The 25,232-nt window shown below is 40.8% G+C and overlaps 1 protein-coding gene across 21 annotated transcripts in view; it reads left to right on the forward strand.

The window, feature by feature from the left end:
* map2k5 (mitogen-activated protein kinase kinase 5) overlaps nucleotides 1–25,232 on the forward strand; it is a 284,907-nt gene that overhangs the window by 119,791 nt on the left and 139,884 nt on the right. For 17 of the 21 annotated variants that reach the window (XR_015073772.1, XM_085968445.1, XM_085968462.1 and 14 more), the window contains 4 exons: nucleotides 14,640–14,679; nucleotides 15,733–15,756; nucleotides 23,387–23,455; nucleotides 23,557–23,638. Coding sequence is in view for 20 of the 21 variants with exons in the window: in XM_085968445.1 (XP_085824571.1) it covers nucleotides 14,640–14,679; nucleotides 15,733–15,756; nucleotides 23,387–23,455; nucleotides 23,557–23,638 (215 nt within the window). In the remaining variant the exon portion in view is untranslated. The remainder of the gene's footprint in view (nucleotides 1–14,639; nucleotides 14,680–15,732; nucleotides 15,757–23,386; nucleotides 23,456–23,556; nucleotides 23,639–25,232) is intronic. The other 4 variants (XM_085968446.1, XM_085968450.1, XM_085968455.1 and 1 more) reach the window with 1 other exon arrangement.

A 25,232-nucleotide genomic window follows, 5' to 3' on the forward strand; every position in this document is an offset into this window, starting at 1 on the left:
GCACGATAGGCTGAATGGTCTCCTTCTGTGCTGTATGATTCTGTCCAATGTCATGTACACTGAAGCTAAATTGCTGCCTTTTACTGACTGTCAACCATCGAAAATCTTTATGATGTATTCAATGATATCTCTCTTCCTAATGCACCCTGCAAGTCATTTGTGGCTTGCCCCCTCCAGCCCTTGGTGGACCCCTCCCCTCTCTTCCCCTCTCCCCTCCCCTCCTCTCCCTCTCCCCCTCCCTCCCCTCCCCCTCCCTCCCCCTCCCTCCCCTCCCCTCCCCTCCCCTCCCCTCCCCTCCCCTCCCCTCCCCTCTCCTCTCCTCTCCTCTCCTCCCCCCCTCCCCTCCCCTCCCCACCCCTCTCCTCCCCTCTCCCTACACATGTACTTCCCCCCCCCCGCCCTCGTCTCTATCCCCCCCTCGTCTCTATCCCCCCCTCGTCTCTATCCCCCCCTCGGCTCCCCCCCCGCTCTCGTCTCTCTCCCCCCCCCCGCTCTCGTCTCTCCCGCCCCCCCCCCCCCCCCAAACCTTTCAGCATATTTTCATATTCCCTTTTCTCTCATGTTTTTTTTGGACACTTCTCTTCCCCAGTGGGGAAGATTCCTTCCTTCAGCCACTTCGTATGGTAGTGAAGTTTAGCAAATGCTGGGTTGGGGTACTGGATGTTTGTAATAGGACCTAGGTTTGAATCTTGGCTAAGCTAATGGGTCGTAAGTGTCCCCTCTCAGCTGGTTGTAAGATGATTACATGTTTTCAGCAGTCTTATCTTGGTAGGTGTCAGTCCACATAAAGTTGCTCATATCAATTACAAATTAGCACTAAATCGATGGTCTTGCTCTGAGAGACTGTAGGAATGATTGGAGTGGGAAGTGAAAAATTAGCAGTAGGGGGTGCTCTTCTGAGTTGGGTTTAAAGCATATTGTTGAGGAAGAGTAAAGGGAGCTTTACTTGAATTTTAACTCCTGCTGAGGACCAAAGGTAGAAGTAGATGACTGTTCCATTCTTCAGTCTCCTTGATGAGCACAAAACATTCACTTAAACAAAACTAATTTTAGAAAATTTCCCTGTTTAATTAACTTCCAAGCTGTTTATTTGTATAATAGCGTCCATTCTTCCAACGTAATTACGGTTTCTTGCTTTCAGGGTTATTATTGAATGCTTTAATCACTATCAATTAAGTAACTAGCCTGATAATCTGACTAATGATATCTGGGTTTGTTTTCACAATTCTTTTCCGTGTTTATTTTCTAAGTTTCATCTATTTTTAAGTTTGAATCCCCTTATCGTAATTTTGCTTAGCAAATAGAACCTACCAGTGGAAAATGTAATTGTCGGTGTAGCTGGATTACAATATTTTCCATCTTATGGTGATTAAAAAAATAATCGAGTAAGAGTCTGTTTATCTATGTTTGTCCAATCCCTTCATTGTTTCTTTCTCCACATTAAAAAAAAACTCTTCCCCTTCCTCTTCTGAAGGTACCAGCACTTACTGGTGTGCTTGAACCTACTCTGAGAGTCTTGGTAGACTACTGGATTATGGAAGGCATTACAGCCGAGCAAGAGCAGAAACCCTAGGTGACCATTTCTCCCTAGCCTGGGCTGATGAGGCCAGTTTCAGTGCACCAGACGCTGCCTCAGCACAGACTAAGAATCAAAGCTGGTGACTTCTGGTCGGTATGGCCTCGGACCACACCATTCATCCACTTTCTCATTGCATGACATCCTTTGCTGCTTGTTGCAGCATTAATATCCCTCATCTTGATGAGTACAAAAATTCACATTAAAAAAAAAGGTTTTACAAAATACATTTAAATAGTGTTTGTGCCAAATGGCGCATGATTTTTTTTTGTGGTCAGTTTTGTCTAATGTACTAGTATTCAGAACCGGGCTAAGACTCTAATCTCTCCACTGTTAAATTTCCCTCTGTTTATAGAAAAGATATATTTCGTCCTGTTTTATAATTCATTTGCTCTGATTAAAATTCAAGTAGTTATTTTTCAGGAGTGAAAAGTTAATTTTGCCAGTGTTTTATTTTATGTCCCAAGTCTTGTAACATTTTTATTGGTACTGAAGTGGTAATGTATCTATCCTGTGCACAATTTGGCAAATGCATTCTTCCTTTAAATGTTAATTTTATGAAGGAATTATTTTAGACTTTTGTAACAATGAAGGGACTGAAGTGGTCCAAAAGCAAAATACTGCGAATGCTGGAAATCTGAAATAAAAACAGAAAATGCTGGAAATATTCAGCAGGTGAGGCAGGATCTGTGGAGCAAGAAACAAAGTTAACGTTTCAGGTTGATGATCTTTCAGTCCTTCAATTTGATTGGTTAAGGAGATACACAGTTGCTTGCCCTGTTCACTCGGGTCCCAATTGCCCGGTTTCCCTCACTGCAATGTTATCAGCTCACACTTTAAGCAACTTGTCACGCACTGCACTAATGACACTAGCACCTTACCACAAAAGCTAAACTTTGTGACTCGGAACTAAACAAAATAATCATTGATGCATCCATTTTTGGTTTTGAATCAATGTCGCCAATGAAGAGATATATTTAATTATCAACCATCATGAGCAATGAAGAGATCAGTAAATGTGACATAAATGTGTTTGTTTTGTGTGGGTTCTTCTCAATTTCCCTTCCTTTACTCTTCTCTCTGGTAGTGTTGACTCCTTGTTGGGCATGGTGCCACAGGAGCCAATCACCCTTTGGTACCAAGTGACCAATCTTCATGTGTTAGCCTAGACAGTAAGTGCCTATTTGACTGCAAGGGGAATCATAGCTGAGCCAATTCTGTCTTCACCTGACGTTCAAACTCAACGGTGATAACTGGATAGTGATTAGTTGTATGAACGCTGCATGATTTCCCCCTCCCTGAGCCAGGTGGTTTGAGTCCAATTGCAATGCCCGTGTTGCTGCTCCAGCTGAGGTCAGTTAATTTGGTACAGATCGGGGCTTGAATTTCTTGGTGTGTATGGCTCAGCTACTCATCATAAAAACTTACCGAGCCATTTGGGGAGATCCTGCCCGTTAGAGGAACATGAAATCCAAAATAAGAGTGTCTGCTTGGGCCAGAAGCATGCTCCTTCCATATGGACCACATACAGTTTGCATAGTTGTGGGTAGTGCAGCTTATTTCATCTCCTGGGAGAGATAAATATCCACAAATAAAACTTTAAGGACAGAAAACAGCAATTAAGTGCGTCAGCAGACATTTAAAGCTCATCCGGCTCGATACACTATAGTGAAGTTAGCAGTGACACAGTACATTTTAAATAGGCTCACTTCTGGGTTTTCATGCTGCTTGAGACCATGTCATTTACTTTTGGTTTTTTTTGCACAGGTTTGTGTTGGAGTTGTGTGAGACAGGCTGGATGGACCAGAGGGTCTTTTCCTGTCTGTCATTGTTTGTTAACTTAGTGTCCTGAAAAGGGAAAATTTAAGGGCAATCCTTTTGTATTCTAACAGCAGTTATTTCTCCGTGTTGCCTTCAGTCTTGGTTTTAGATAACTCCTGCAGCTCCGTGTTCTTTCTGTCTATCCCAGGGTCTGCTTCTTATACAAACATGCCACTGCATACCAGCGACAGGAATAATTTTTCCTAACTTTAGAGATCTTTACATGACAGTGAAATATCAATGGTTAGAATGTGCATTGCATGTGAATCCTTGATGTCTACTTGAAATCCACATTGGTGTGCAAGTGAACAAGAAGGAATCACATACAATGGTAGATAGTGACCATGCAATGTCTGATGACAACTCTGCAACTCCTGTCTGACATGGAAGGTAATTGAGTGAAAGACTCCTTGATATATAATATTGGATACAAGGGAGTGATTTCAAGGCTGTAATCTAATCTGTAGATTCAGGTGGATGTTCGTAAACTGCTCGTGTTTCACTCTTGCGATTTATCTCATCATCTGAACAACCTTGATTAGGTTACAGCTTGGTAATCACTCCCTGCTATCTCATTCTATATTTAATACTGATCACAGGTAAAGGGTTATATGCATAACTAATGAAGTAAAACAATGTGATTAATTATTCATGAGTAGTAATTATACGCAGTCATTTCTACATTTTAATTATCCATCTGGTATCCCTTTCCCGTCTAGCTCTTTTCCGCCAGTGGTGTTTCAGAAGCTTATAATGACAGCAGTTTACAATACCCATCGATTATGTCTTGTATACTGGCCTCAGAATTTCCTTTTGATCAACTGCAAATTATTTTTCCGATTATACATTTGTTCAACTGTTAAAAAGGAATTTCTTAAAGGGACTCATCCCTTGTCCTGCATAATCCCTGACCGAGTGAGCAAATTCACATGCAATGCACATTCTAACCATTGATATTTCACTGTCATGTAAAGATCTCTAAAATTAAGAAAAATTCTTCCTGTCGCTGGTATGCAGTGGCATGTTTGTACAGGAAGCAGACCCTGGGATAGACAGAAAGAACACAGAGCTGCAGGAGATATCTAAAACCAAGACCAAGACAATTGAGTGATTGTTAGCCCAGCCTTTGTTTAGTAAAGTAATGTCAGCTTAGCTCAGTTGGTATCATTCTTGCCTTTTAAATCAGAAGATTTGGGTTCAAGCCTTACTTCAAGACTTGAACTCAGAGTCAAGTGTGGCAGTGAGGGAGTACTGCACTGTCAGAGGTATCATTTTTCAAATAAGACATGTCTGCCTGTTCAGGTGGCTGTGAAAGATTCCACTGCACTATTGGAGGAGGAACAGCAAGGAGTCGTAGGCCTAGAAATTGGGTTGGGGCGCCAAAGTGGCACAAAAGTCGCCTGAGCGCAGGATTTAGCGTAGCGTTCGAGGCTATAGCGATCGTCAGATATTCAGTTTCATTGCCCCGCGAGAGACACGGGGCGAGGCTCGAGGCGCTCCGCGTCCCTCTTAGGGCGCTGAAACTGAATATCGCAGCGCAACGTGCCGCAGCGGCACACGCTGCGGCACGGCACGCTGCAGTACTGCAGGCCTTCCTCCCACTGTTAAGGGGGAGGTGCCTGCACCAGCGCGAGCCCCGATCGCGAGTGCCGGCAAATGAGTCCGGCACCAAGGAGAAGTGCCGGGCTCTCGGGAAACAGCCGGCAATGCCGCGGGGGGGTGGTTAGGAGGCCGGGGACGGAGGTGCTGGCAGGCGGCCGCCAAAAAAGGCGGCCGCCCCGCACCTCCACCTTAACTTGCGCCGCTGCCGGCACAGTAAGGCCCCGTGAACCGGGCGCGGGTAGCAAACGGCGCAACTGCGGCGTTCGCTACCAAATATCGCGAACGGGGCGCAAATGGGGCGCTGCGCACACCGATGACGTCATCGGTGGCGGCGCAGCGCAAATGCCTAACGCCACCATTAACGCCCCTGCTGAATATCGCGGGAGGCGCAGCCAGTGGCGCTACAGCCACTGACTGCCTCTTTAGGCGCTAACAGGTGGCGCTACTCACCCAATTTCTCCCCCGTAGTGTCCTGACCATCATTCTGCCCTAAATCAACATCACCAATAACTGTTTAACTGGTCATTCATCCTGTTTGTTACTTGTGGGATCCTGTGTTGTGCAAGTTGGCTGGCACAATTATCTGTGCAATAACAATGACTACACTTCAAAGGTAATTCATTAGAAGTGATGTGCTTTGGGACATCCTGAGTACATGATCAGATGAAATATAAATGCAAGTCTTTCCTTTCATCATTCTCTTTAAAAGACATTCAGTAAAGGCCACTGGCGTGGGAATGTTTAAAACTAATTCACAGGAGAACAGAGACCAGTATTACACCAAATTAAAGCCAACAAAAACTGCTATTAGAGCAGTCAAAAGTCAATGGAGAAGAGGATAGTGAAAAACTTGTAGAAATTATAAAAGCTTTATGGGCTACATCAGGTTACATAATGCCATTGAAGGATTCCTCAGGACAGATTTGAATTGACTCCCAGGGTATGGCTGAAGTCTTTGGATTACTTTTCATCTGCCTTCACTCCTGTGGACAACGCACAATTACCAGCAAGGAGTTGCACTGTTGACAGGAAAATTGTAAATATTAAAATAGAATATCATCTTGGATAAATATAGGAACCAGAGCACAAATAGGGCTGCTGGAGAAATGATATCCAGCCGAGGATCTTTAAAGAGATGGGTTCCCCATTCCCATATCTTTAACAGCTCACTATAGTCAGGGATTGTTCCCTCGGGCTGGAAAGATGCTCGTATAGTTCCGATTTTTAAAATGGGTGACAAGTCGTTACAAGGGAACTATAAGCCTCGTAGTTTGACTACAATCATAGGCGAGATGCTGGAAGGGATCAAAGTGATCCGCTCTATGATCACCTGGATAGAGAAGGAGTTATCAACATGGCTTCTGGGGAAAAAAGTTTGTCTTACTAATTTGATTAAATTATTTTGAAAAAGTTACTAGATTTGTAAATGAGGGTAGTCGGGTTGTCCACTTGGATTTTCAGACATTGTCCACTTTGATTTTCAGAAAGCCTTTGATAAGGCTACTTCAACAGGTTAGTCAGCAGGATAGAATTGTGTGGTGTTGGCACAACGGATTAAGAATTGGTTGCATTCCCGTAGGCAGAAAGTGGTTGTTAATGGTTGTGGATCTGCAGAGAGACTGATTGCCAGTGGTGTCCTGCAGGGATCAGTGCCGTTGCCTTTTACTATCTTCACTCATGACCTGGATGTAGGTGTTGGGAATGGTCTGCAAGTTTGCGGTACAGAGATTTGTGCAAGTGTTAGAACTGTTGATGAGAATAAACTACTGCAAGCGATGGGAGAATAGGCCCAGATTTGGCAAATGGTATTTAATTTGGGTAAATGTAGTGTTCTGCACATGGGTAGGACCAACACCAAGGATATTTACACGCTACAGGGTACAGAACTGAATCTTGTTGAAAAAGGAAAGATCTTGGTGTTGCATTGCAGAATTCTCAAGGTTCACGACCAAAGCCGTGAATTATTAGCCAAAGCAAATACGATATTGGTTTGAATTGCCAGGATATTCAATATAAAACAAAACACACAATTTTGTAGTTATATAAGACTTTGGTTAGGCCTCACTTAGAATACTGTGTCCAATTTTGTTTCCCTCACATGGTGGGTGATATAGAGGCTTTGGAAAAGGTTCAGAGGAGTGCCACTAAAATGATACCTAGCTTAAAACACCTTAGTTACCCAGATGGGCTTCAAAAGCTGGGTCTATGTACTCTTGAAATACATAGACTTCTGGACTGAATAATGAAGGGACTAAACTGTGCTCATATTACAGATTATTTCAATTAGATAGAATAGGGTGGACCAAAGTCATGTGTAGAAGTTACGTAAAGGCAGAACTAGGTTAGATGTCAAGAGGTTCTTTTTCCCCAGCGGCTAGTATACCTATGGAACAAGTTGCTGGCTCGTGCCCTGAGTAATAATTTGCTGCTTACCTTCAAAAGAGAGCTGGACCAGTTCTTTGCTGGGACGGAGATCATGGCGTATAAAAGATAGGTGGCCTACTAAATAATATAAATAATGGTCATTGTGGTCTCCTGGACTAGTTTTAATTGCCTAAGGGGGGCAGAGAGGAATTTTCCAGATTTTTTCCCCTCCTAAATTGGCCTTGGGTTTTTCATCTGTTTTCCCAGGAGATTACATGTCTGCTGATAGGTGTGGAGTGTTGTGAATCATGATATTTAAGGCATCATGACTGTGCGGGGCAGCTCAATGGACCATTTGGTCTTTTCCTGTCCATTATGTTCATATGTATCATGGCCTTTTTTTTTTATATAAAGGCAAGGGAAGAGGTTGAGTAAATTTTCTCAGTGTGGATGAGTAATGAACAAACAAGCAAGCCAACTCCATCGAATGCATTTCAGAAAAACCTAATTTACAATAAAGTTTGCAGCCAAATAAGTTTATCCCTTTAGTACAAAAACACTGCAGTCTGCGTTAGATATTCAGTCCATGCTGAGTTGGGTGAACTCATTGGGGTGCTACATTTGACCTGAACAAGCAAGGGGAATAAGCTGTGTGGGTTCATGCTTCTGATTGTTATGTATTGACCCCTATTGCAAAGCACACGTGTGTGGAGATTGTGGGAGGACAATAATAGGCTCAGCTATGATGCCATTAATGGTCAAATCACCCACTGAAACTCAGTGTAGTCTCATACATGAAGAATGGCTATGTGAGGCAAGGTACAACAAAGTTGAGGACGCCTGTTTAATTCTGACCCAGCAAGATTCAACGTCTTCAGGGGAAAAGGGGAGAAAAATTATAATTCCAAAAAAAGGTTTTGAAGAGAATCTGCACCATCTTAGGTTGGTTGATTTCATGCAGTGTTGCTAATCTTTGTTGCCAACTGTCAGTATTAACGACTGATTCAGATTTGAACTTGCATTGAGAGACCGGCTGAAATGAATCCGACAGATGGTTATTATCAACTGGTTTCATGGGATTTATATTTGAAAGAGCGATTTGGTGTGATTTTAATCATTACACAGTTAAAAGACTGATCTGCTAGAATCGCAGAAGATGAGGTTAAGAGAACAGGCTAAATCTGTCTGCTGCAAATAAGTATGTGAGACAGGGGCCCAAACAAACAGCACATATTTGGGAGCATATTAAATGTAAATTGTATGAGGGACACTGATACTGTAGATAAACACACTTTCCTTTTATCTCTGGTTTTAAATCCAGCTTTTACTGCTGAAATGAAAGTTTATCTGCCTCTATTCAGATTTTTATGTAAAACTATTATGGGAAGTCTCAACCTACTTATTGGATGCAGGCCGAAATACAGAACAAGTGTAATATGGCACTAAGTTAACAGGCTCATTCCAGAAGTCATAATGATTGTGTGGAAATTGGAAAAATTCATCCTGATCCAGTGGCAAGGTGCTCTGTTGAAGTTGGGGTTGAGTAGAGGGAGCATCACTTTGCTGTGTCTGTCTTGGGAGTGCTAGATGTTGACGGGGGATGCTAAAAGAGATAACGTCTTTTATTCCCCAGACAGCTGCCCCTCACCTTAACTAGCACAAAGACTTCCCTTCACCCAGAAAAAAAAAGAATTTACATATGGAAAACGCTGTTGATCATAATTTCAGGGTAGAGGATAAAGTCGATCCATTATGTAACCATAGCACTAGCTGGAAAAAATTGAGTAGAAATTAAAAACTTGCGAAGTAGAGTTTTACTTTTGAGTTAACTAGTATATTGTGTGGAATTATGGAAGGGGGTTGGACTGTTTAAAGGTAATTGGTGTGAATTAATATGAATTAATTTATCATCATTAGGTTTGACATAAATTCTTTGGAGATATGGGTGGCCTATTATATGTATCATCTTGACTGTAAGGAGATATGTACAGAGGCAATTTGAACTTCAAAAATTCATCAAATGTTGAATAGGTTTGAAACAAAGTACTGTACTTGGAAATCTTTTGATTATATACACATGAATATATTATCAGCCAGTGGCTTGGCTTGAAAGAAAACACGTTGAATGCTGCATCTCTCGGGTTTCATGGATGTGCGGTTGCAAGGTAAGTAAGCTACAGGTGACCCCCAGGTATTTTTTGTTGGGTAGATAAGAATGGAGGTGATCATTAAAAGAGATAATTCGAATAGTCACTGTTTCCAACTTGGCATTGTTAGCTGTTAATTAAAACACTACTGGTGTGGGATTTTATTCTAGTGTAACCATACCTCTGTGCAAAAGTGAATGAATCACTTTGCAGCCAAAGTGCTGAAATGTGTTGATAGCGCAGACAGTTGAGAACCCAAGATCTGTCCAAAGCTGACAAATTACCTCTATCCCAGCTAGCCTTACATTTGGAAGAAGGGAGAGGATGCGGGCAGTGCTCATCCTTATCCAAGTGTGTGATGTAACTCTACAAATGATAATTAACTGCTAAATTGGCGTGGTAAACTGGAAGATGGCGCTTTGTAAGAGAAACCCGGGCCTGTGTCTTCATTGGAAACTCAAACCTGGCCTTTATGGATGAATTAACGTGCATCATAATTAAATCATCAAGCGTTCCCTTATTATTCAGTTAGTAACAGTAAACCATCGTCGTTTCAGAAAGATCATCTTTCTTGTCAAGTAACTGACATGCTAATTAACCTGTTGAGATCCTCCAGTGGAAGAGCATTTAAAACTGCCAGACATTAAGTATACAAGTTCAGAGCATTTACTTATCTTCTAGTGATCTGTTAGTAATGGCTTCTTACTTACTGTAGGTTTAACTTTACTTACAGAATAGGATGCAGGCCCTTACTTAACATAATAGTTATTTAACTACAAAACTCTTAATGATGAAAGTAAAGTTATATGTGTATATTATCTCCTGCCATTCTATTTTTTTACCAAAATAAACCTAGGTAAATTGAACTGCATTTTGTATGCATTCCATAAGAACACTGGTAAAATACAGCGAGTAAGTTTCTTTCATTTAACACACACATTAAAAATGTAGCTCAGTATTTCAGTTTCAATATTTTTATTAGAGTCTTTTCCTGCTCCAATTTTCTCCATTCCTATTCTGAAATTATTGAGAATTATGGTGGGGTGCAGGCTGCTCTCTAGTATCGCATTCACATAGTCGTTCTTCATGTGTGAGGCTGTACTGTAAGTGTAGGCAGGCTATTGTGGCGTTACTGCTGAACCCGATTGTGTCCTCACTCACACACCCACAATTCCCAGCAGTGTTCAGTGATTATTGTTCAAAGAAATAACTTCCATTCATATAGCACCGCAAAGTATCTCAAACATCCCAATGTGTATGTGTATGATGAATTGCATTGTGCAATCACTGTTGTTATCTTTATAAATGCAGTAGCCATTTTCCCCTCCCTTCTTCCGGACGTAAGGCTAGCTGGGACAGAAGTAATTTGTCTGCTTTGGACAGATCTTGGGTTCTCAACTGCCTGCGCTATCAACACAAACGGCAATGAGATGAATGAGCACTTAATTTGTGTTTTGGTGGTGGTGATTGAGGGAGCAATGTAGTCAGGACACAGAAGAAGTCCCTGCTAATCGTGGCTAACACCACGACAAAAGGAACATGGGGAAAGATTTCCTCTATTTACTATTTGGAGCAGATAGGTTTAGGACGAGATTTTCAGTGTGCAGGATCATAATTACTGAAGACTCTGCCATCGATAGTGGCGTGGACGGAGGGAGTGAACACTGACTCCTGTGGGTGTGAGCTAGGATATTGACCTGGATGAGGGTTCAGAGATAGGGTGGGAAACCTTGGAGGGATTGTTGGATGAAGAACAATGATGTTGGCAAAGGCAAGTGAGTGAGACTGGGTGTGGGATAAGGTGAGAGGCCTGGATGAGTTGGAATTTGTGCAAGGAACAGCTTGAGAGGCTGTTGAATAAGTAGAAACTGGAGGTAACAAAGGTGTAGGTGAAAATTTGCAGTAGCTTGCTCCAAAATATTAATTTTCTGAATAGGATATAGGTTAGCCTCAAATTTTTGTATGTCAAAACAGTCTGCTTAGTATACCTAATGTGGCAAGGTTACCAAAGGATAGGCTGATATAAAGATGCCATATTAAATCCATGACTTTAAAATGTAGAACTAGAATTGCAAATAAAACAGAAAAATAAACCAGAAAATATAAATGTTATAAGGAGGTTAGATGATGGAAAGATAAAGGCAATGTTATAGAAATATTGCAGAAGAAATTTGCTGGAATTAAACGATTTAATTCAATGGTCAGACCTGTTTAATGCTAATATGCTCACAGGGTAGATAGGGAATTTCACACCTAGGCTGGGTGTTAAAAGCTTTTTGATGCTTTTATATGTTAAACTTGAGCAAATTGAGGTGCTTTAACCTCGAGTCCCCATTTACACTGGAGACTATGTATTGGTATAAATCTGTCCTAAATTTAATCAGAATTAAACTGCACTGATATAAATCTGGTATTAAAATTCACCCCCTCTTGTCTAAGGCAGAGCTGTTTTAAGGTTGGCATCCCCAGTGTAAACCGACAAGCGGATCTGAAGTAGAAATAGTACGAATCCTGCAGAATGCTTTGTCATCGGCATGTTTTACATTATGACCCTTTAAAGTTAATCTGGCCAGGACCTGGAGCAATTTGAAGCAGAACAGCTGCAGGTCCCAGTATAAATAGGGCTTCAGAAACATTTATGACCTCAAATGGGCTTTATTAGGGGAATAGGAAGTGGTTTGGTGTTTGGGGAATTCTGTAAGTGGGTTATGATATAAAACAGCCTGATCAGTTTGCTGTAATAGGAGTGAATAGATATGGTACATAGGGATTTTGTTCTTTAATTGGGTATGCGTTTATACCGGTTTGACCACACTTCAAAATTGCCTGACTTCCTGGAGACTGGCATTGTGGGTAAAGAAACAGTTCTTTCACTCATTCCTTTGGTTTGGATTTGAATGTAGACCAGACTAGTAGTTTACCTTTGAAGTTTCCCAGTCTGTCTAGGAGGGTACTGAATCACATAGCCAGCCCTGACATTGCAAGTAAACCTATTGCTCCAGTACCCTGTCTGGAGCAGTGTAGTTAGGCATTTACCTGTGGCATCTGGGGCCACAGCCAACATAGGTCAACCAGGGTACTTTGTGGAGACTTGCAAATATATGATGCGATAAAAGTCTCCTTTCCCTGCCTGTGAAATTCTTAATTAAATGACTGTGGGCAAAAAAGTCATAAGTGAAATGGCAGTCTGAAAACAATTCCTAATGGGTATGGTTCCATAACTCTAGTAATGTGGCATTAATTTGGCACTCACACCCAAGTGGGCCAGAAGGATGGCTGCTGTGGAAACTAGAAATGTCACTGGTGAATTTCTTTTTTTAGGTCAAGGCATGCTTGAGGCATTGTAAAAGGAACCTTTATTTTGCATCTAACCTGTGGTATTTCTACTGTAGAAGTGGTTTATGCTGACAGTACATTCAATCAGTAGAAAATATTCTACTCTTTACCATGGCATCCCGCACCTTAACTTTCATCATTTTTCTTTAACTGGGTTGACTTTTACCCAGCAATGAGCCAAACAGGTTTTTGTGAAATCTGGCTTGAATACTGCAATATGCAAGAAGTAATTGGATACCCAATCTGCATCTCCCCTGTCCCCTTCCTCTCTGTTCAATCTGTAGAATCAACTGTAAACATGCAGTACATCACCCAGTTCTTTCATCTGTTAGGGCTGCTTTTTCAACTGATTATGTACGTGTATGTATCTGTTATGTAACGTTTCTTTAGTCTTGACTATTTCTTGCTTTAAGAGGCCATTATAAAGTCCCATCTATTATCTGCTACTATCATCCATATTCATAACCGTCATATTTTTTCTTATTGTCCCTATATTTTAGTATAATTACAGGTTTACACTAACTAATCCAGCTTTGAGTATCTGTTGCAGTTCTGCAGAAAGAAATTGCCAGGGACAGCCTCCGATCAGGATGATTTCTTGTACAGTGACATGTTTTTGTCCAGTGAATGTCATATTACGATGTGTTGATCAATATTTAGGTGGTGATGTCTGTTTAATCAAATTACTGCTGCCCTAAAATGGCAGCATAACTATTTGCTGCCACTCAAAAAAAAAAAAAAAAAAAAAAATCAGTTAATTTGGCAACATTTATATACTGAGCAACACACTAGGAGATAAAATATAAAGACAGTCAGGGTCGAGAAATGGGTTGGAAAGTTGTCCTGCTGGAAGTGACGGTGGACGTTGAATATATATGCCCATATTTGAGCAAATGTCTTCACATTAGACAGTAATGACATTGATTCTCATTATTGATGCCTTGGTAAAGCTGCGCACCAGGAACACAAGGAACCTGGTGTTCGGTGCTACTGCGGTGGGAAGGTTTAAAAAGTAATGCCTTGCCTTGCCTAGTGCAATCAATTAATTGCGTTGGGCAAGGCAGGAGATTAAAAGGTGTTTTATTCTCTTCAGCTAGGGCAATCGACAAGCAACGTTGCAGCAAGTGCGCAGCCATTTTTCCTTGGCTCCCACCTGAGGCAGCTGACCCAGCAGTGGCGGAGCAATCACCAGAAGCCCACCAACAACATGTAAATGAGCCTGACCCTGGAAGATCCATCAGGGTCAACGCTCACCGGGACATGTGGGCACAAACCATTCAACAGCCCACCACATCGAAAAATCCAGCCCATAGAGTCCCAGGCTCTACCAACAATTGTTCCCAAGTTCCCTCAATCAATCAGTTGCCTTGTTAGGTCATTGGCTTGCAGCATTTTGTTAAGTCAAGATACCTATCAGTGGGACATAAGTGTGGCATTGGGGTACCATTTTGTTCTGCTCTCCATAACCGTCAGTTTGTGGGTGGGGGGAGGGTAAAGAGCACTGACGGCCATGGAAAGATAGGCAATTGCTTAGCTGCCATCTCTGCTGAAGTCCAAGATGCATGACTTTGACTTTGGAGGGTTATAAAGCAGAGAAAATGAGAATCGCTATTCATTTTATTGAACAAAAAAATCTATAGTCCACAACACCCTTCACTAATAGCACATAAATTATTTTTTGTTGTAAATGTGCATAATGTAAATAACAGGCATCCCTTGACATTTGTAACTTGTTTCTCTTGAGCTGCTTTGGTATTTGGGTTACTCAGTGACTTTATTTTAATTCCACACAGAGCTTACCATGTTCCAAGTGGAAAAATATTAGCAGTTAAGGTAAGATGAAAATTCTGTTTGTACATGTTATTTTTAGAATAGTTTTTTTAAACAGTGTATGTTACTGTTATTTTTCTGAAATGCTCTTTTTATTGGTATTATGTACATTGCATTGTTCAGGCAGCTTTTCTTTATTTTGAAATCTGGATGGCTTGTTTCCCTCCATACCCAACAGCGCTGAGGCCAATACCCAACCCAGCTGAGATTAACTAACCCCGCACTGATTGGGAATCAAACCTGGTAACTTGTAGTTTGTATGGCTTGGTGTCACACCAGGCAATGTCTTTCCCTGCCAGGCCTTTGGGGAGCTACATTTAGGCAACATTGTACATACCTTTCATAATACAATGCGGTAATGAAGTGGTTATGGCATTGGACTAGCAATCCAAAGGTCATGAGTTGGATTTCCACCGTGGCAAGTTGTGAAACTGAATTCAATAAATCTGGAAATTTGTGGGCTGCCACCAGGAAAAATTACCATAAAAGCTGCCGGATTATTGTAAAATCTGACTGCTTCATTAATGTACTTCTGGGAAGGGGACCTGCTACCTTTATTCTTAGTCCACACGATGTGAACTAATGCCCCGTGAAGTGGCCCAGCAAGATACTGATTTGTTTAAAAAAAAAAATAACACTACAAATAATATTTTATAATATAAATGCAAAGTTGCAGTTCACTAATAGCAATTGCTCTTACAGCAATAGTATCCTGTATATGTAATTAAATGCCATTAAATAGAAGTTATGACCATCAGTTGTAAATTATGTAGTTAGTCACAAATTTGAAAGATGTACTCTTCCTCATTCATTCAAGCTCCAAATACAAAGATGAGATTGCCATTGACTCACAGGGGAAGATCTCTTGGGCACAATACCCTTTAAAGAAATTATTGTCCTGCGTTACCATTTTTATAGACATTGCTCCTTAATTTTATTCTATGGCCTACGGTTCACACAGCATTGTTTTACAAGAATAGACATGCAAGACAAAAAAATGAAGTATTCTGACACTGTCAAACAATTTCTTGTTTTGCAAATTCTGGATGGGAATAGATCAACTGGAACTCAAATAAACAGGTACCCCCCCTCACCCCCATATTATATAGCTGGCTCAATAACACCTGTTTCTGCCCCTGACCTTGATTAGACTATTGAAAGGAGAACAGAAAGAAAGGGTAACAGCTGATTATTTAAGGGTGCGCTACAGAAAAAAAAGCAAAATTTTGAACAAAATTAAAATGTAGAAAAATATTTTAATAGGCGTACTAGGCCTTTGAATGCTTTTCTTAATGTTCTCATATTAAAAATAACAAAAATGCTCCCTTTGAATACTGATTTGAATATTTAGACCTAGTTGGCGAAACACACACTGATTACATATGCTTGAATCAGAGCAGATGAATGACTGCTTGCTGGTCAAGATACATGTATGTTTTTTCCTTTTGACTGTCGGTTTATTTGCAACAAAATATAAAGAAAACAATATGGCATAGCAACATAACTTCATCCACTAGAGAAATTGAATGTGCCTGGCATGTCCAAATGCACAAGGATACTACTGAGAGATTCTCCAGTTCAGAGTAAAATCAGGAATCTATAACTTATCTTGAGCAGGCAGTTGGATAACAATGCCCTGCAATGTATTTTACACTTGTGCATAGCTGAAGCAGCCCTCTCAGGTCTATGTAAACATTCCCATTGCACTCTTCAAAGAAGAGCAGGGTAGTTCCCTCGTGCCCCTTCAACCAACACCACCAAAAACAGATTGTCTGGTTTGCTGTTTGTGGGACCTTGCTGTGCGCAGGTTGGTTGCTGCGTTTCCCTACAGTACAACAATTACTTCACTTCAAAAGTACTTCATTGGCTGAGGCGAAAAGCACTATATAAATGCAAGTTTTCCCTTTCTTTTTAATTTATTAAAGAACACAGAATTGATAAATACTTTTTCTTTGGACTTAACTTCAATTTTGTACATAGTTTCTGGAAAATAATTGTGCAAAAATAGCTGCTGAATTTTCAAAATGTTTAACCTCAAATTGGCATTAGATTAACTTGTTTTATGAAGACACTTTAATAAGAATTTTCTTTTAAGTAAAAATTTGAGGTTAAGGCTTTATAATGAGTTTATCCTGCATTTTCCTCAAGATCATAACCCAATTTAAAAAATTAAAAAATAAAATCAGTGTAAAATTTTAAAAATAGATCTGAATACAAACCACAACTAAAAATCAATATTGTTAACTACTGTAAATGGTTGTATGCTAACCTCGAAGGAAAAAAGTAACCAGCACAATTTATATTGCTAGAGTGCCCTATTTGGCAACTGTTATCACTGGAGCAGGGAGAAGCTAGGAGCAAATGGCTTTATGTTGTTAAACCATAAAAAATGCATAACCAACTTGTGCTAAATCCCTCTGTGCAATTTTTTAATGCAGGTATTAACCTGTTTAAAATAAACTGAAAATATATACAATTATTCCACTCTCTCTGAAACAGGAATTATTATGCCTCCAACTAGAAGTTCGGCCGTATACAGTATAGAGGAATTTCCCCGTTCACCTTTAAAACATTAGACATGGTGTTCAAAATGTGTGTGTGTGTGTATATTTTATATATATATTTTAACAGGGGTGAGATGTAAAAATGGAAACTAAGGATAAGGTAATTACAGAGCTTAATCACAAATTATTCTTTCAATGTTTTTGGCAGTGATTTTTTTTTTGAAAAGGGTTAAATTGAAATCTTCCCAAAATTCCTTGTGCAATTTTCCTATATATATTTATATACACACACACACACACACACACACACACACACACACACACACACACACACAAAGGTATGAACAGTACATAGTACTTACTATTCTCTTATAACTAGCCTTGACCACTATTGGGCATAGCCCAGCATTCAAATGCTTAATTTGATTAATCATTTGTATAGTAATCATGCATCTCAGATGCTACGAAAGTACATATAAAGACAGTTGTGTCAGCTAGGGATTATGTAAGTAAATTAAACTGGAATAGTAGCTTAATTTGACCTGTGATTCTGCACTCCTTCCCTTAAGTGGAATGTGCGCTGCTCCTGCAAATAGACGAAGTCATCCATGTCAGCCAGTGATGAATTGCCTTATTTATACTGTATATTTTAATAGCCTCGCACTAATTTAAGTTGAGCACAAAGAGTAAATTATAATTCAGTCAGTTGACTGCTTGTATTTAACTTGACAACTCATCCTTGTTTGTCCTGGAGGTGTATTGGTGATCTGAGCAAATTTACTCAGGTACTCCACTCTCAGCCTTAAACGCTATTCCTATTAATTGAGGGACACTGGGATGTGTGGAGGTGAATTATTCCATGTTTTTTTTCACTGGGAGACCCTGAGTTGAATTTTGTTGGTGAATGACTATTGATTCCCAAGTATGTGGTTTTAAATTTTCCTTGGCAGCAGGATATTACAGTTACAAGTCAATTTGGAGCTGCTTTTTATAAATCACCCTACAGCAAAGTAAAAAATGGGTTTCCACATGATCTCAAATATGTCCCCCACTATATAAAAAAAAATGAAGGCTTTTGTGTGTCAGGTTAACCAGTCATGTGCTGGTTGTCCTGTATAGCTTAGGTGCATTTTCTGTTTCAAGTTTTAGTTTCAGTTTTAATTACAAACTCTCCTTTCTGGCATTGTTTCCACCCTCATAAACTACAAGTCGTCCAGAATATCCCAGCTTGCGTTTTCATCAGCACCTTAATTTCTTGCTAAACCCACCCCCCCCCCCCCCCCCCGGGCTCCCCATGTCCCAGAGGATTGACTTTTAAGATTCTTATGCTCACCTTTTAAATCCCTGCACAGCATTGTCTCTCTACCTCCATGATCTGCTCCATACAGGCACCCTCCACTCCTCTGATACCAGCCTACTTCTCATTTCCCCTTCTTCTGCTTCATCATTGGCAGCCCATCCTTTAGCCACTATGTCCCTGTCCTCCAGAACTCCCTCTCCCGGCAACTCATTTTCACCCCCTTTGCAGCTTTCAGGAGTTTCCTAAAGACCTTTCTCTTCTACCTTTCTTTCTTCAACATCCAACTTTATAAATTATGCATTAAGTGCAGTAGTATTGCTGTGACCAGGAGAAAGAGATAACAAATATAGTGTAAAAAAATGCGAAAGCTGGGAATCTGAAATAAGAGAAAGTATTTTAAATTCAAACAGGTCCGTCTGCATCTGACACCAAAGGATAGGGGGAGGGATCTACAAGAAACGTAACCAGTCTAATTATAAACAAAACAGGAAAAGAGCGCATAGGAAAGAATAAAGTAAGGGAGGACATTGATGGCAAGGGAATAAATAGAGTTATAGAACAGGAGTCTAAAAAGATGGTTAAACATAAAGTGAGAGGAAATCCTATAAAAAATGAGTTAAACTGTTTGTGCATTGCTGTACACAGTGTCTGTAATAAAACAGGGGAACTGGAGGCAATCATGCATAGCGAGGAACCAGACGTAGTAAGGATTACTGAGACATGGCTACAGAAAAATCAGAACTGGGAATTAAACATTGCAGGGTATAACATATTTAGAAAAGATAGAGAGGGGAAAAGGGGAGGTGGAGTAGCTATGGGATAACATAAAGACAGTAGAAAAAACTGACGCCGCTATCAGCAAGACAAAAATAGAATCCATATGGATAGAGATAAAAGATAATAAAGGATCAATCGCACTAATAGGTGTAGTCTTCAGATCACCTAATAGTGGAAGGGAGGTGGAGGAAGAAATATGCAGACAAATTAGGGAAATGAGTAAAAAAACATAGAATAATAATCATGGGGGATTTCAACTGCCCTGATAATTGGACAGAAGAGGTAGGTAAAGGGGATAAGGGAGTAGAGTTCCTACAATATGTACAGGACTCCTTTTTAACCCAATATGTAAAAAGCCCAATAAGGGAGGATTCGCTATTGGATCTAGTAATGGGGAATGAACCAAAGCAGAGTGTTAAGAGAAGTAAAAGTAGGGGAACATCAGGCAATAGTGAGCATAATATAATACACTTTAAGATGATAATTGAGAAGGACATAAGAAGTATGACGAAAACCAGGATAATAGAGTGGAGAAAAGCTGATTTTGAGGGGCTGAGAACAGAACTTGGGGAAATAAAATGGGCAATGATATTGGCAAACAATGCTGTAGAACAGCAATGGGAAACATTTAAAATGATGTTCAACAGAGTGCAGGAACAATATATTCTGCTAAAAAGAACAAACTAAACACTAATGAGACTCCATGGATGAATAAAGCCATAAGGGAACAATTAAGGGTAAGGAAAGAGGCATACATTAAGTACATGGGCAGCAGGGGAGTGCATGATAAGGGAGAATACAAAGAGATTAGGAGAGAAGTCAAAAAAAACAATTAGGAAGGCAAAGAGGAACTATGAACTTAAATTATCAAGGGACATAAAACAAAATAGTAAAATATTTTACAGGCACATCAATAAAAAAAAGGAAGGTTGGGATGGGAATACGGCCATTAAGGGATAGACAAGATAATATCACAGGTAATGATAGAGAGATGGCAGAATTTACCAGGGAGATAGAACAGGTGGACATGACATTGGATGATGAGATTAGTAATGAGATAAGTACATTTAAAATAAAGAGGGGATATATTCAATATACTAATCACACTAATCAGGGATAAAACCCCTGGTCTGGATGGACTGCATCTACGCATTTTAAAAGAATCTAGGGATGCGATAACAGAGGCTTTACTACACATATTTAATAATTTGTTAGAAAAAAGTGTGGAGGACTGGCGGATAGCTAACGTAATACCTATATTTAAGAAGGGAGATAGAACATGTCCAAGGAATTATAGACCAGTCAGCTTAACATCGGTGGAAGGAAAAATAATGGAATCCCTATTAAAGGAGAAAATAGAAGAACATCTAAAAACCTAAAACATAGTAATAGTCAGCATGGATTTCAAAAGGGAAAGTCTTGCTTGACCAACCTCATTGAATTTTTTGAAGAGGTAACAGAGAGAGTAGACAGTGGTAATGCAGTAGATGTAATTTATCTAGATTTTCAAAAGGCCTTCGATAAGGTAACCCATAATAGACTGATGAACAAGGTCAGAGAATGCGGAGTCAGGGGATAAGTAGCAGAATGGAGAGCTAGCTGGCTTCAAGACAGAAAGCAGAGAGTAGGGGTAAAAGCACTAGGGTTTATTTCTAGAGGGATAGAATTGAAAAGTAGGGAAGTTGTGCTAAACCTGTATCGAACCTTGGTTAGACCACACTTGGAGTACTGCGTATAGTTCTGGTTGCCATATTATAAAAAGGATATAGAGGCACTGGAGAGGGTGCAGAGAAGATTTACAAGGATGATACCAGAAATGCGACAGTATACATATCAGTAAAGGATGATCAGGCTGGGTCTCTTTTCTCTTGAAAAGGGAAGGCTGAGGGGTGACCTAATAGAGGTCTTTAAAATTATGAAAGGTTTTGATGGAGTGGATACAGAGAGAATGTTTCCACTTGTGGGGAAAAGCATAACTAGAGGCCATCAATATAAAATAGTCACCAAGAAATCCAATAGGGAATTCAGAAGAAACTTCTTTACCCAAAGAGTGGTGAGAATGTGGAACAGGGATTGGTTGAAGCGAATAGTATAGATGCATTTAAGGGGAGGCTTAACAAGCATATGAGGGAGAAGGGAATAGAGGGTTATGCTGATAGATTTAGATGAGGAAAGACAGAAGGAGGCTCGCGTGAAGCATAAATGCTGGCATGGACTGGGTGGGCCGAATGGCCTGTTTCTGTGCCGTATATCCTATGTTATCCTATGTTTCAGTTGTGAACCTTCACCCGAACTGTGTCTTTCTAGCATTTTTGTTTTATTGTAACAAATATAGTGATGTAAAGTATTGTCAAATAACTATTAAATGATTTTTTGTTTCAATAACTTTACCTGTATATAAGCTGAATGTTCTATAGATACCTGAGACTGGTGGCAAATAATTAACCTAATTGAGGGGTTTGATCAGGTTCTAAACCACAAGAGCAAAATTGAGCAGTTTATTCCAGTCATCTGAATTCAGCATGCATTGAATTGCAGATTTACAATTGTTTTTCTGTTGTGTTCTTCCATTGGCTATCGATGGGTTTAATAAGTCATCTTCATGCGATGGTCAGGAATTGTGACATTATTCTTACCCAGGATCTCAAGACTGCAACTCCAGTGGTCTCCCAATAGCCTAGTGGGTAAAGGTACCACCCACTAAATCATACAGATCAGAAGGCCTCGGGTTTGATTCATGGGGTTAGCTGATCTTAGTTGGGGCAACAATTACTTGGCCTCAGCAAGTTGGAAGAGGAAAAACCAGCTTGGGTTCCTGCTCCTGATCACTATACAGTGATTCCTGCACACAATTGAAGACTGAATCAGAGTCAGCTGTGTTTCCCTCAGATAGCCTGCTGCCGCTGAAGAGTGGCCACTTGGGTGAGGTGCCAGAGAGCTAGCAAAGCCTTAGAAACATAATAGCAAGAGTTACTGAGTCACTGCCATTAATAATACCTGCATGTGTGTAGGATATTGAAACCTCTCAAAATTAGTAATTATTTTGGAGGTTTATTGGCATGCAGTGACTGTGTAGGCAAATACAGCAGAATGCTACAACAGCAGCATCCCACAAATAGCAGTGAGATGAATAACCCAATCAGTCTCTTTTTAGAGATATTAGTTGAGTGAGGAATGCTGACCAGGGCACCAGGAGAGCTCTTTGAATACTGTCGTGGGAACTTCAACATCTGTTTAACACCCAGGAGATTGGTTTAACATCTCATAAGAAAGATGACACATTTGCCAATGTTGCACTCTTTCAGTACTTCACTGGTGTGTTAGGAGTGGGCCTTTGGCGTAGCGGTAAGCATCCCCGCTGCTGGGCCAGAAGGTGTAGGGTTTCGAACCCCGCTCCAGATAGTCCCGGCAAGTGGAGTCAGAGCTCCGGCTCTAAATTCTGGGTTGACATCCAGCGGGATACTTGCGTCCGTGGGTGTGGGTGCCCCCCCCCCCCCCCCTCGTATGGGTTGTGGGAGCCCGTAAAACCCTCCCGCCATAGGACTAACCACCCTAATGGCTGGTATGAAGATGGTTACGGTCACGGAAGGAGCGTTTAACGCGGCCAGAAATCCTTCCACTACTTCATACTGTTCCCCAAAGGGAACAGTGTGTAGACACGATAAGATGACGACTGGTGTGTTAGCCTAGAGTCTGTGTTGTAATCTGGTGTGAGGCTTGATTGAACCCACAACCTTCTGATCTAGAGGTGAGCGTGTTACCAACTGGGTCCAACTAGCCTTCAGGAGAGTAGTTTAGAAATTTAGAAGAAAAAAAACACTGGAATTCCTTACCTCCTCCTATAAGTCAACAGCTTTTAAAAACCCAGGCTTGCTGACTCTTAACCGTTGCCTCTTGAATTACTTTATCTTTATTACTTTTTACAACCTTGGTGGTGTCCTGCATGATAGGCCTTGGTTTTTCACCATGGTTTCTCAATTTAAAAAAATTCATGTACCAATTTATGTAGAAATAATCCACAATTGCTTGCTGACAATTGCTGCAGCCTGTGTGTCTACTTAATAATGTATATATTTTTTAAAGTTGCACTATTTAGTCAAGTAGCATACAGCTGACTTTTTTTTTGCAGGTTATTCCCTTAGACATTACACTGGAGCTTCAAAAACAAATTATGTCAGAACTAGAAATTCTTTATAAGGTAATTTTCCAGCATTCACCTGTTAATTATAGCTATGTTTGAATTGTTTAAATTGTAAGACTGTTTCCTAAAACGTCCTTTTTTAATTCAAATGATTACAGTGTGATTCGTCGTATATAATAGGATTTTATGGCGCATTTTTTGTGGAAAACAGGATATCTATATGTACAGAATTCATGGATGGTGAGTTTGAAGGTTATTTTAAACATCAAAATATTTGTAAGAAACTGAATTGATGGTGGTGGGGTTTTATTTTTGCACATATGCTGCAAGCTGTTGGGCATGTGAAAATCTGGCTACTTCCATGATATGTTCCTTTCTGTTAGGGTATGTAAATCGAAACTGGAAATAAATGAGGACACTTGACAGCTTAGAATGCTTTGGAGAAAAAAAAAATCTAACCTGTATTGAGACCTACTGCAGAAATATCTTTCAGTTTATCAGCACTAACTTGTTACACTTAAATCCACAGCAGCCCTGCAGCTTATCAGTGAATATAGCTAGATTTGATGGCACTTGAACTATTAGCTGAAACCTGACTTAGGTGGCAAATAGGCAACATTTCAATTTGGAGCATAGCTTAGAGGATTTGTGGGTACCATGACAGAATGTTACGAGGTTGCAATGGATTCAGAGCAGACAGGTTGGTTAGGGCTGTATGGATTTCTGCACTTAGTATACAAAACGAAAAAGAGAAATATTGAATACCAAAAAGTGTTAAGTTATGTTCATAAATGATCAGTGCAAATGGCTTGTCCATGTGTTGTCATACCGAATGCATAGCACGTTAAACAGTTAAATGATTTGGCTTCATCCATGTTTGTTTGTGTATTTGTTTACATGTAAAGCCAAAAAATATTTTCTTAGAACACTGCTTTTTCAGTGCTTTTTGTCATGTCGAGAAGGCGTTTGGGGTATGGTTCCACGGGTGTTGATCTAATCTGGGTTGGGGTATGGTTCCACAGGCGCTGACCCGTGCTGGGGCTGTGGTTCCACAGGCGCTGACCCGTGCTGGGGCTGTGGTTCCACAGGCAGTGACCCGTGCTGGGGTTGCGGTTCCACAGACAGTGACCCGTGCTGGGGCTGTGGTTCCACAGGCAGTGACCTGTGCTGGGGTTGCGGTTCCACAGGCAGTGACCCGTGCTGGGGCTGTGGTTCCACAGGCAGTGACCCGTGCTGGGGCTGTGGTTCCACAGGCGCTGACCCGTGCTGGGGCTGTGGTTCCACAGGCAGTGTCCCGTGCTGGGGCTGTGGTTCTACAGGCACTGACTCGTGCTGGGGCTGTGGTTCCACAGGCAGTGACCTATGCTGGGGCTGTGGTTCTACAGGCAGTGACCCGTGCTGGGGCTGTGGTTCCACAGGCGCTGACCCAATCTAGGGGTGTGATTCCACAAGTGCTGGCCTTGCTGGTGGTACGGTTCCATGGACAGTGACAGGGGTATAGATCCGCAGGTGCTGACCCATACTCTGGGTATATTTCCACATGTAATGACACATACGTGAAGTAGTGATATGATGTTGAGCATGATATCACCTTCAAAAGATGCTACTATTGCCAGAATAGCATGTTTACTGGCCCCAGGAAGACCGGTGGCAATCGTGAAGACCCAGTAACAAAATGCAAGTCTTGCAGGCTGTAAGTCTTAGGAAAAAAAAATTCTGTTGCGATTATCTTACAGCAAGCCCCGTGCTACAGGAGCCGGTAACTAAAGACTAATATGAAAGCAGCTTTAATTTGAGTTGGGATATCCTCCACATCCTCTGGACTGATGATTTA

Source organism: Somniosus microcephalus, chromosome 27, assembly GCF_052327205.1.
Source record: "Somniosus microcephalus isolate GS21.2 chromosome 27, FLI_Smic_1.0, whole genome shotgun sequence".
Lineage (NCBI taxonomy): Eukaryota > Metazoa > Chordata > Chondrichthyes > Squaliformes > Somniosidae > Somniosus > Somniosus microcephalus.